Source organism: Herpailurus yagouaroundi, unplaced genomic scaffold (assembly GCF_014898765.1).
Source record: "Herpailurus yagouaroundi ecotype Mexico unplaced genomic scaffold, PumYag 197, whole genome shotgun sequence".
In the NCBI taxonomy this organism is placed as follows: Eukaryota; Metazoa; Chordata; class Mammalia; order Carnivora; family Felidae; genus Herpailurus; species Herpailurus yagouaroundi.
In genome coordinates this window covers 8,566,497-8,578,619 of record NW_024412428.1, presented here as the reverse complement: position 1 = coordinate 8,578,619, position 12,123 = coordinate 8,566,497, and the positions used below count along the sequence as shown (strand labels likewise).

The following is a 12,123-nucleotide window of genomic DNA, read 5'->3' as shown; positions in this document are numbered from 1 at the left end:
CCCCCCCCCCCCCCCCCCCCCCCCCCCCCCCCCCCCCCCCCCCCACAAGTGCGAAAGCTTGTTCCTTAAACCACTATGACTGTGGCCAAAGGTCACCTTGACAAATCACAGTACCTTCAGGTTATCAGTCCTATAAAGGAACCTTGATGGGGGAAAAAGAGGGAATTGAACTTGAAGGTATTTAGCTTACATAGTGTTTCTCAACCGTGGCTGCATGTGAGAATTACAAGGGGGAACTTTGAACAATACCAGGTCCAGGCCCTGCCCCCGGAAAATCTGATTTAGTTGTTCTGGGCTATGGCTCAGGCATCTATCTGTCTTTTTAAATGGCTCCTAGTGGGGCGCCTGGGTGGCGCAGTCGGTTGAGCATCCGACTTCGGCTCAGGTCATGATCTCATGGTCCGTGAGTTCCAGCCCCGCGTCGGGCTCTGTGCTGATGGCTCAGAGCCTGGAGCCTGTTTCAGATTCTGTGTCTCCCTCTCTCTCTGCCCCTCCCCAATTCATGCTCTGTCTCTCTCTGTCTCAAAAATAAATAAACGTTAAAAAAAATTTTTTTTTAAATGGCTCCTAGTGACTCTGATGAGGACCAAGTTGAGAATCTCTGGTCAGGGAGGTATAGGGTGAAAAGGGCTGGCCATGTTTTTGCAGTGTGTGTGTACGGGGGCTCCTGGGAGTAAAATTAAGTCAGCCCCAGTGTCCCATCCATGACTTATACAACTTAATTCCATTCTTCTTATCCCAAACTCCTTCAGATCGCAATTCTCAAACCAGAAGCACTCATGCATTCATTCTGCTCCTGCAAGAGTAAAGACTACAGGGGACAAGTCCATGACTAAATCAGTAAGCAAATTATCTCTACTTTCAGAGAAAAGACCTTGGCCGGTTGTGCCAGGGAATTAACATTTCTTGAGACCCCTTGTATGTTAGGAATCTTGATATTGGCAGTAGGGGGCTTCCTATAGACTTTCTCAAGAGAAAGAAATGTAGAATCTTACAAAGTGACCCTTTGAAATGATTCTTCCACGGGAGCTAAAGAGGACCGGGCCAGCCTTGGGCAAAATTGGACAGATGTGGCAAAGGGTGTCTTTGGGGCTCTTCTATTTTCTGGCCGTACTAAGGTGTCTGTGCCTCCTTGCCCTCTCCCTCCCCCACCCCCCAGGCATTGTGGGAGACCTTTCTCTGCCTCTTGTGGCATTTTCCTACTCTCAGAGCTTTAATAACTGACAACGAATGGTATAATGAGATAATCAACCAAAGTAATACTTGATTAAAGGTTATTGGTCTCATAGAAAGAAATACTTCTGTCTAGTTAAAATTCATGAGTTTCCTTGAGAAAGCCCTTAAGGAAAGATCCTAAGATGGGAATCATTTCAGATCCCTAATGGCAGATGGGGGAAGATATATTTTTAACAATTTCATTGATATACAATTTACATATCATAAAATTCACCCATTTTGCAATAGCCAAAAGGTGGCAGCAACTCAAATGTCCATCAATGGATGAATGGATAAACGACATGTGGTGTATATATACCACGGAAGATTTATTCAGTTTTTTTTTTTAATTTTTTTTTCAACATTTATCTTTTTTTGGGACAGAGAGAGACAGAGCATGAATGGGGGAGGGGCAGAGAGAGAGGGAGACACAGAATCGGAAACAGGCTCCAGGCTCTGAGCCATCAGCCCAGAGCCTGACGTGGGGCTCGAACTCATGGACCGCGAGATCGTGACCTGGCTGAAGTCGGACGCTTAACCGACTGCGCCACCCAGGCGCCCCTAAATTCACCCATTTAAAGTGTACAATGTAATGGTTTTTAGTACATATAGAGTTGTGCAACCATTGCAATAATCTAATTTTAAAACTTTCCCTCCTCTCCCAAAAGCCCCTCCTCGTACCCCCGAGCAAACATTTGGGGAAGATATTTTTAACAGGCCACAGGTGTTACTCAACACTCATAGACTCTTAGAGAAGGGACCTTAGAGATTTAGTCCTACCTCCTCAGATGAAGACATCGAGGGTCAGGTAGGCAAAGCGTCTTGGCAAAGGTCTCATAGCTAATTCATGACAGCGTCAGGCCGTTTCATTTCCTGGGAAGTTATTTTTGCTGGTACAAAAATGCTGTCTCTCGCGGTCTTTCAAACTGATGCTTACAGTAGATGAATAGTCTCAGGAGGTATCACTGCTCCCGGTCGGGGACGACCGGGCTCTTTCTTCAGCCTCCCTTCTCGTCTGCCCGAGTTAGGAAGCCGAGAGTAAGAGGAGAAAAGTGGGAGAATTTGAAACTGTTCATTCATGCTCCCTTATGCCTTGGATTCTGTTAGGAAAGAGTTATAACGAGCTTTACTGAGAATGATGTCTCCGCCTCTCTTAGAAGAACGATCCGAAACGCAGCTAGGCGCAGTGGTTTTCCTTTTGAAAGATGTGGCCTTTTTTAGCGGTGGTAGAGGTACCCGGCAATGAGCAGCAACATCATGTGTCAGAAATGCCAGGGTCTTGGGCTGGCAGTGGCGGTCACTACGTCCGTTGCCATATGGCTACTAGAAAGCTGCAGAGGAAGTGTGAGCCAGGGTTTCTGTAGGTCCTGCCATCCTCTGCCTCCTGCCTTTCTACCTCCACTTGCGTTTAGGCCTAGCACAGCCTGGGCCAGGGCGGTCATTGGATAAAGGTTGGAGTTAGGGGAGTGGTGGATAACTAACTTTGTGAGTTAGTTCGAAATGTGTTTCATACTCCTGAACTCATTGGTCGATTGAAGCATTTTCAATGGCTCTCATTCCGGGAGGCCTGGTGGGAACAGCTCTGTGGTGGCTAGCCATGAAGAAGGAGCAACCAACGACCAGAAGCCCTGGAAAATCACATGGCTAGAGAATCAGGAATTTCTAGACCACAGCCTGAAGCCTAATTGTGGTGAGATTTGGGCCTCTTTTTTCTTCCGTCCTTCGGTTTCTCTGTGGATGGGAGCCACCCTCCTTCCTGGTGACCACCCTAACTCACCCCAGGCTGATGTGGGTCCCTAGGAGTGCTTGGAATTTCTCCAGCCGGGCTACACAGGAGGCAAATACTCCCAGCGTCCTGTGAGTTTCCATCCTAATGAGACAAACCTGACTGTGGAGATTGCTGTGGGGAATGACATAGGCTTCTCAACAATGAGTTCCCTGAGGACAGTGCCTAGATTATTCATTTTTAAACTCCTGGTGCCTAGCAGAGAGCCTGGATCGTGTGTTTGCTGAATGAATGAGTAGTAACATTTCACATCAAATGACGCCTTATTATTTACAAAGTGATTTATTTCCCATGCATTAACTCATCCGCACAACTGGATGGTAGGCAAGACTGTTTTACAGATGAGGTCACATGGCTGTAGGTTGGAGAGGTGACTTTCAGACTCTAAATCTGTTGACATACTGAGACTGCCCTTGCTAAGATACTCTGCCAAAGCACTGAGAGATCTGAACAGGGATTCAGATAGACGTTGGTGGTTTCTGAATTTTGTTCCTAAATCTGGAGTAGCCGTAGCCTTCCTCTAAGTTTCTCCCTAATGGTATGATTTTGTGCTATTTGCTAATCACTGTGGGTGTGTGGGTTTTTTATTACATTTGAGTTAAATAAAATTTGGGGGCTGGCCTGGTAAACTGGTGAATCCCCATGTAGTTTGTAGCAGCTATTTCCTATTGATATACATTTGGCGTGATATACTATTGTACCTCATACAGGTTTTGGTAATTTCAATTAACTGGATTGTAGCTTTATGGCCCTAGGTCTTCAAGAAACACATGTTCAAACATTCTCCCCGCTTAATGAGATCCTTGTTCCTGTTGAACTTCTACGACCTTATTGGAAATCAATGATTGCTTCTGATCTTCCAAATGCAATGCTGAAAAGACCTAGATGAAATCACTATACAAAATGCTTTGAGATTGCAGGATGTGGAGAGCGCGCTGTCATTAAAATGAATGATTCTTCTTGGAGGTAAACCGTATTTTTAGTCTGTGCGTCTATTGTGCTTGAGGGGATTTCTCTGTGCAGAATTATTTCCTCCAAATAATTCGCACGCTCACAGCACTCCTGGTAGCAGGTATCACCTAACTCCTAGAGGGCAGCTGAGCTAAAGCGAGCTTTCCTTTCCTAGCAACTGTTGCTAGGAGGGGCGTGGCTTCGGAGTCCCGAGAGGCCGCCTTAGGCCGCCCCCCCCCCCCCCCGCCCCCCGGCGTAGACTACATTTCCCATGAGGCTCGGGGGGGGTCTCCGTAGTGACGCACTGGGGGTCCCCGGGGGGGGGGGGGGGGAGGGGGGAGGGGCGGGGAAGAAAGGAAGGCGGGGGCGGTGGCGGCGGCTGCGAGGAGGGGCCGTGCTCTCCCCGTGTCCCCGACTTGCGCTCAGGCGGCTGCCGCCGCCGCCGCCATGTTGGCTTGAGAGGCGATGACAGGAGGCGGCTGCGGCGTTTGAGACTGAAAAGTGGAGGAGGTGGAGGAGGAGAGACAAAGCTCCGAGAGGAAACCATTCCCGGGCTGAGGAGAGGGAGGACCCGGCCTCTTCCGGGGACCAGCCGAAGTCGGCGTCGGAGGGGAGGGGAAGGCGGCGACGGGGGGTGGCGGAGGCAGGAGAGGAGCGCCGAGAAGCCGGAGACGATGCGCCCCGAGACCCGCCGCTGCCCGGAGGCGCCCGCGGCCTGAGCCCCGAGGGGCCGTGGGGTCTCCCGTCCGGCCCGAGCTCCCCGCGCCCCCACCTCCCTCCCCCCGCTCGCCGCCCCGGGCTTTCGCTTCGGCCCCCAACTAGTTAAATGCCCTTGAGCGCGGGTTTCCGCGGCCCGGCTCTCAGCCCCGGCAGCGCGAGTTGAGCCGTTTCCCCGAGCCGACCGCCGGCGCCGGTTCCTGCGCGGCCGCCACTCACTGCTCACGCGTCCATGTGTAGCCACATAGTTATCTATGTACATCCACGCCGGGGCATTTTCCTCCTCCTGCTTAATGAGGACTTGACTCGGGAGCAAGTGTGAATCACTGCCGGGCTGGGAAAGGAGGAAGGCGGATTTAACCCCCTCCCACCCCGCTCCATGTCCGTGTGTCACTCGGCTCGGTCTACCTGGCGCGGCCGGTCCTGGAGCTGCTGCTGCTGCTGCTGACGACGACGACGACGACGACGGGGGCTGCTGCTGTCCGCCCGGGAGTTCCCTCCGGCTCCGGCCACCCAGTTCCTGGGGATTGTTCCTCTTCGCTCGGAACCTCGGCCAGGCCGGCACTGTGACTCCGAAATAACTTATTTTTTGGAAAGCACATCACGAACCGATCGAGATCGTTAAGGTTGATTTCTGTAGCTTGAAGACTTCTGCTCTTTTTTGTTTGTTGTAATTTTTCCCCCCCCGGTAAACATCTGGGTGTATATCAAACGGCAAGATGTCCAGTAATGTCCCGGCGGATATGGTAAGTGAAGGATAAGTTACGACACTGATTTAATTGTGGTTTCCAATCTTATTTAATCAGAAAGGATGCGGGCGTGGGGTGAAGGTCTGCGGGGGACTGTTGAAACGCCACGGTGCTGGGAGATTTGGAGAAGTTGGAGGTTCTGGTGTCCCCGTCTTAGGAAGTACCGCTTTTAATATGGCTTTTCTCATTTGGTTGTGTTTTCTGGATCATTTAAGACGATGGAGAAGTAGGGAAGATGTGGCGATGTAGCTTGGAGAAAATCTCCCCCCTGTCTGTTAGAAGCCTTTGAACACTTGATCTTAGAGCTTCTGAAAACGTCAGTGACAGTGGGCAGAGCTGAGGACGGGTGTCCTTACTAGATACAGAGGTAGACAGGAAAACGGGACTCTTGTTCTATGACACTGACGGGATCATTAATGCAGTAGATACAAACTTGATGTTTTCAAGCGCAGGGACGTGTAGGTCTGCCAGAAAAAGTCTACTAGAATTCGCTGGGAGCTTTTCAGTATGTCTGGGTGAACAAGTACGGCAACAGAAATGTTAAGATGTTTTGGAATTTTTACAGATCTCGACTGACCGCATATTGGTGCTTCTTACGGATTTTCAGGACTTTCAGTAGCAAATATTTACTCGTATTACATCATTGGACTTTTCAAAGCTAATAAAACAAATTATTGAGCCTTGATCCTTGAATTTTGAGAACTTGAAACAAAAAGTCCTCTTGCTTATTGATGCTTTTCTTTGTGTTTCTCAAGGTTCATGTTTGTTAATATTGTGAGTGTGTTGGCTAACAGTAACCGTGCAGGCTTACAGTGCTGGGAGGGGGTGGGTTTGTGCGAATTGAAATTACACTCCGCAGTCTTAGGGACGAACATAATGCAATTAACAGGAAGATGAATGATCTTGTTCATGAAAGAATTGAAGTTAACATAACATTAACATTTGAGTGTTCGTGTATTCCAGTGAAAAAACAAAATTGAACTTTGCTGGTTAAATTTTAAAATGTCAGATGTTTCTATAGGATCGAACCTCATTTACAGACTCAAAAAAACCACCCACCTAAATGGCTGTAAATGGCATCTTTGACCTTGGTTTAAAGCCATTTTGCTTACGTTTGATTTGCCATTTAACATGCTATTTTAATGTATAGGAACCACAATGTTCTGTCTCTTGTGTGGCCACACAGCAACTTACACTCTCTTTCCTGAGTCTTAAAACTCGTGCATCGTCCCTTTAGTTTCCCTTTCCCTCCTGGTGTGCACACCCCAGAATGGTCTCCTGCCTGCCCCATTAATGGTAGCTGGATATGGTTTCCTCCACTCCACTCTCGAAGTTGCCTAGATAGGTCTCTGGACTGAGCTGGAAAGTGCTATTTGCCCTGTTAGTTGGGTGTTTTTTGGGCTCATCGCCCCCCAGCAAAGATTGGTTCTCTAAAGCCTCCATTTTATATCAGTGCAAGGTATGTCCACTCTAAGTACTGTTCATTCTGCCACAGAAATTGTAATGAAATAGATTTGTGTCATTAAAACAGTGCCACTACTTTCTTTAGGCCCAGTGCTGAAGACAAGCGGAATGTGCGTAGCATCAGTTACAAATTGAAATGATTTGGGGAATACGGTTTCCAAGTCAGAGAGAGAGAAGGTTCGGAAGCTAATGCTCGGATCAGGGGGACGGGAACTAGTGGCAAGGTTTTATTAATAGGTGCAGTTATAAAATGTAACTATTTCTGTTTTAGACTGTATTTTAAGGCCTTGATTCGGTGGTGCTTTGAGATCCCTTGATTAAAGGTGATAGGCAAGGGCAAAGCAGTATTATGTAATAAACATATAATGCCCTGATGATGCTGTTTCAGAGTGTGCCTAATCTACACCTCAGATTAGATTGTTCTGAGTATTTTTCATGTCTAGTTTTGAAGTTGCTCAACTTGTTGGAAGTCTTGAGGCTTTTTTCCTCCTATGTCACAACCTCTTAAACCTTCATTTGCTGTTACTTCCTTAACATTGCATTTTTGCTTAAAAAGTGCCTTCATTAGATACGTGCCTAGAATTCTCAACTTTTTGAAACGTAACATGACAAATATTGGTTAGAGGTTGTTGATTACAATGTTTTGTATTTGTTAAACTCTTCGTATCAATAACTGATAGTTTGCGTTTACTTTCAGAACAGTTTTACCACTTCGAATCCTACCCTACCCCCACTGCTTTCCACAGTCTGACCTTTTTTTTGCAGCATAAACTCCCAACTGATCAGGATACGTATGAATACATACATTTTTGCTAGGTGCAGTAAAATTTTCGAGTTTCTAGTGGTGACAGCTAGTATGTGCTGTGTAGAAACAAATGTTACGCTTTTACATGTTAATGATGCTTGTCTGTTGTAAAGGAAAATTCGTAGTTGGGAGATGAGGTGGGGCAGTGAAATTATAACCTCTATCATGTTTTCATTAAAGGTAATTCATTCTTGAGCTACAGTAGTTGCTAAATCAATTGATGTTTTTGATAAAGTCTTTATATGACAGCGATTGTGACTGACTTTAAAATAGGGTTTTTAGCATCGTTTTTTGTTTTATAAATATAACTCACATTTCCAATTTCTTTCGAAACATTCAATAAATTTTTGTGTTTACCATAAGGAGTCTCTTTTTCTATAATCCGAATTTAGCAAATCCATCTTTTTTGGAGGGGGAGTGGCACCCCTAGTGAATGGATTTGTAAAATTTACAGTTGGTACTTTAGCAATTAACATTCTGTAAATGTGATCTATAAATAAGTGTATTTACATAAAATACTGGTTTTTCTTTGGCTAAGAGTGATTGGGTTTGAACTAAGAGATTTACTAACATTCTAGTGTAATAACTTATTTGTGAAAAAAAGTCTAAAAATATCTGAACAGAATATCATTGTAATGCATTGTGTTTAAATGATTCATTTCCTTTCTGTTTGTTTTCCCAGCCCAAATCATAATTCATGATGGGGCAGTATTCATTGTTAATAATTGTAGGATGGATTATGTTAATGAGTTTAGGTTTTCTGAAAGAGGATATTTACTCTTCCTGTTAATAGTAAGGCCTAAGGCTGGGTAGATAAGGTGATGATTTTGTTTTCTGGACTGGGAAAGCTATCAAGAAATAAATTACTGTATTTATGAAAGTATTATATAAAACATTTGAGCTGCTGTTTAGAGCTTTGGACTAAAATTATATTTTATGATATCTACAAAATTGAAAGCCCCACTTAAGAAAGAAATTGGCCGTGTGAGGATAACAGCAAAGCAATTTTGGTATTTGAAACATTTTTCGGTGATGAAACTCTTGGAGAAAAGCTCTATCTTTTTAAGCTGTTCATGTAGAAATTGTAACAGATAGAACAGTTTTTAGTCTGAGGTTAAATAAGATCATGATAATTTGAGTTTTTTCAGTGCTTAAGGACTATTTTTATTGTAACGTATCTCTTCCATTTGTGGAGAAATGTGGGAGCCCTCTGGTGGACAGGAAATTACCAAAATGAATTTCCTTTCAAAGTGAACTTCTATCACTTTTCCAAGTTGAAGTAAAATGACCGACATAGAGTCTACCAGGGGAAGATGTCATGCTAGAAAAAGGCCCAGGGAACAGAACATTTTTAACTTCGAAAAAAGAGGATGTAGTACCTCACATGTTCTCCTTACCTACAGCTCCTTTTAATTTTTCTTTCTCTTGCTGGAAGTCTCCTTTCAAGTATAAGTGGAGAGGTTTTATGAAGCTAAAGGGTGGATAAATAAGTACGTTTATATATAGAAGTGTGTGACCTGAGGAACAGCTTGAAGAATGTATCTCCAGTGGAATGTTCTTCTAAAATTGTTTGCCTTGAATATGTCTTGCATTCCGTGTTCTGGATGAGACACTTATTGTTAAGAAAACAAAAGACAATTTGCCTCAGCTTTGAATGCCTTTTCCTTTCTAGCTCTGAATCCTCCTCCGGCTCATGTTCCTCTCCTGTGAAAATGGCTTTTAGTTCATTTCTAGCCCTCAAGTGTGAATCCTCTTCTGTCAGTGCGTTTGAGATTCTTCTTCTACGATGACAATTATATAGATATGTCTTATTTCTGATTTTTAAAACAGAATAGATATTTAAGAACAAATGAGTGAATTTTCTTGACTCATGGAGCATTATTGTCTTTGTTACTTGTAGAAAAAGTAAATATTGTTCCATACCACTGCTAATTATGCTGTTAAATATGAAGTGTAGGATGTCGTCTTCTCTTACTACTTTGAATATGAAAAATGTATTTTTAATATTAAGGCTTGAAATTATTTTAAATTAGTGGCTGCCTAATAATGGCTCTAGTTTTCATAATAAGGAACAGTGGAAGTATTTTAGGAGAGCGAAATGTATGCTTCTTAAATATATTCTTTAAGAATTCCACTCATTCTGGGAGAAGAAATTGAAAGTGATTGTAGAATATATGGTAACTGGAAACACTGGGGAATAAGTCATTCTAAATCAGTCAATTTTCTGAGTACATGAAGGCTCTTTTGGAAATAGTTCAATCTAACGAGTTGGATTTCTGTCCTGTTTACTTAAGCATAATACACTCCGCATAATTTAACTTATTTTTGGTGATCTAGAGTCATCGTTTGAATAATATCGATTGGGTTCAATGAGGGTTCCTTGTTGAGTGCTTCTCTGTGTAACGTATCATCATTCTATAAACTACAATTTCACACCCTGAACACCTAATATAGATTGTGAAGCTTTATGCCCCTTGGCTGTGTCAGTAATTTCCAAAGTGACATGAGGCAAGTCAGTTGAGATGTGAGAATAATAATATTAGAATTTGTATTGGTTCATTTTATGCTCCAAAAAGGGGGAGGCATTGAGGTTTTGTATTAATATATGGATTGTCTCTGAGGCTTTTCTAGGCCCACATTCAGATGGTTACAATGAGTGTGGTTTGCTGCGGGAACTTAGGGGAGTTGTGTAATGTAGAAGCCAACAGCATGAGTTTTCTCAGAAGTTTTGTGGTGTTTCTGTGGTATGTTACATAGTTCCTTTAAAAAATGCCTTTTAAAAGACTATGACTTTGAATTGAGATGGGGAGCAGAGGCTCACTGTCCCAAGTATTTAAAAGGGTTGAAAAAAAAAAAAAAAAAAAAGGAGTTGTAGAACTTAAACCTGAATTACACATTTTATTATAGATGCTGATTTTTTCCATGGTGATAAGAAGCTATCAGTATTATGCTACCTAGCAGATATTTTTGAGAAAACAAACAGTAAGTTGTCTCTACAAGGCAAAATTGACATTTTAATCATTAAGTGAGAAAGTATCTGCTTTTCAGAAGAAACTAATGTTATGGAGAGAGCATTTTGAAAACATGTTTAGACATTTCCAGTCTGTTGAAAAATCTTACAGAGAATTTCGGTGGACTTTGGACCCATTTGTTAGAACCTAAAAAGCAACACATTTTACTCAGCTTGCAAAAATATCTGACGTCAGGAAAAAGAAAATGTTCATAACATTGACATCTGGTAACTGACTTTAAGTTTTTCTTTTTCTTTTTTACTTTTTTGAGTTTGTTTTGAGAGAGAAAGTGAGCAGGGGAGGGGTAGAGAGAGGGACAGAGAGAATCTCAAGCAGACTCCATGCTGTCAGCACAGATCCTGATGTCAGGCTCAGACTCACAAATTGTGACATCGTGACCTTTTTTTTGTTTGTTTTAATTTTAATTTTTAATTTTTTAAAATTTACATCCAAATTAGTTAGCATATAGTGCAACAATGATTTCAGGAGTAGATTCCTTAGTGCCCCTTAGTGACGTCATGACCTGAACCCAAACCAGGAGCTGGATGCTTAATCCACTAAGCCACCCAGGTGCCCCCAGTAACTGACTTTTACTAAAAATTTGTGCGGGGCTGCCTGGGTGGCTCAGTCAGTTGAGTGTTCAGCTCTTGATTTCGGTTCAGGTCATGACCCCAGGGTCCTGGGATCAAGCCCTGTGTGGGGCCTGCTTGGGATTTTCTCTCTCCCTCTGTCATCCTGTGCCCCCCCCCCCTCCGCCAACACTTGCTGCGCACATGCTCTCCTTCTCGTAAAATTAAAACAACCACCACCAACTTGTGCATATTTGGTGATAGAAAAGTGATACAGTTTAGTAAACCAGTAAGTGACCTATTTTTCCATAAAGATCTATGCATCTTTGTGAACTAAGTTTTTCAGTTAGGATTTATAGCAGTGCTTTTTTTAAAGTTTGTTTTTATTTATTTTCATAGAGATATGGAGAGTAAGTGGGGAACGGGCAGAGAGAGAGGGAGGCAGAATCCCAAGCAAGCTCCATGCTGTCAGTGCAGAGCCCAATGCAGGGCCTGATGCCATGAACCCTGAGATCATGATCTGAGCCGAGATCATGATCTGAGCCGAAATCAAGAGCCGGACTCTTAACCAAGGCGCCCCTGACTTATAACAGTTCTTAAATCATCAAAATACATTGAACTTTACAAATTGAGAAGGCAAGATTTCAAAAAGAATTTTTTTAATGCTTATTTATTTTTGAGACAGAGAGAGACAGAGTGTGAGTGGGGGAGGAGCAGAGAGAGAGACACAGAATGCAAAGTAGGCTCCAGACTGTCAGCACTGAGCCCGATGCGGGGATCTGAGCCAAAGTCGGACGCTTAACTGACTGAGCCACCCAGGCCCCAGGAAAGCAAGACTTTTAAAAAGGCATGTTAA

General features: G+C 43.6%; 1 protein-coding gene across 1 annotated transcript in view; it reads left to right on the top strand.

Moving 5' to 3' along the window:
- Positions 1-4,391: 4,391 nt before the first annotated feature.
- Positions 4,392-12,123, top strand: part of UBL3 (ubiquitin like 3) — a 69,356-nt gene continuing 61,624 nt past the window's right edge. The window contains exon 1 of the mRNA XM_040448123.1: positions 4,392-5,415. Within this exon, the coding sequence (XP_040304057.1) occupies positions 5,389-5,415 (27 nt within the window). The 5' untranslated portion in view covers positions 4,392-5,388. The remainder of the gene's footprint in view (positions 5,416-12,123) is intronic.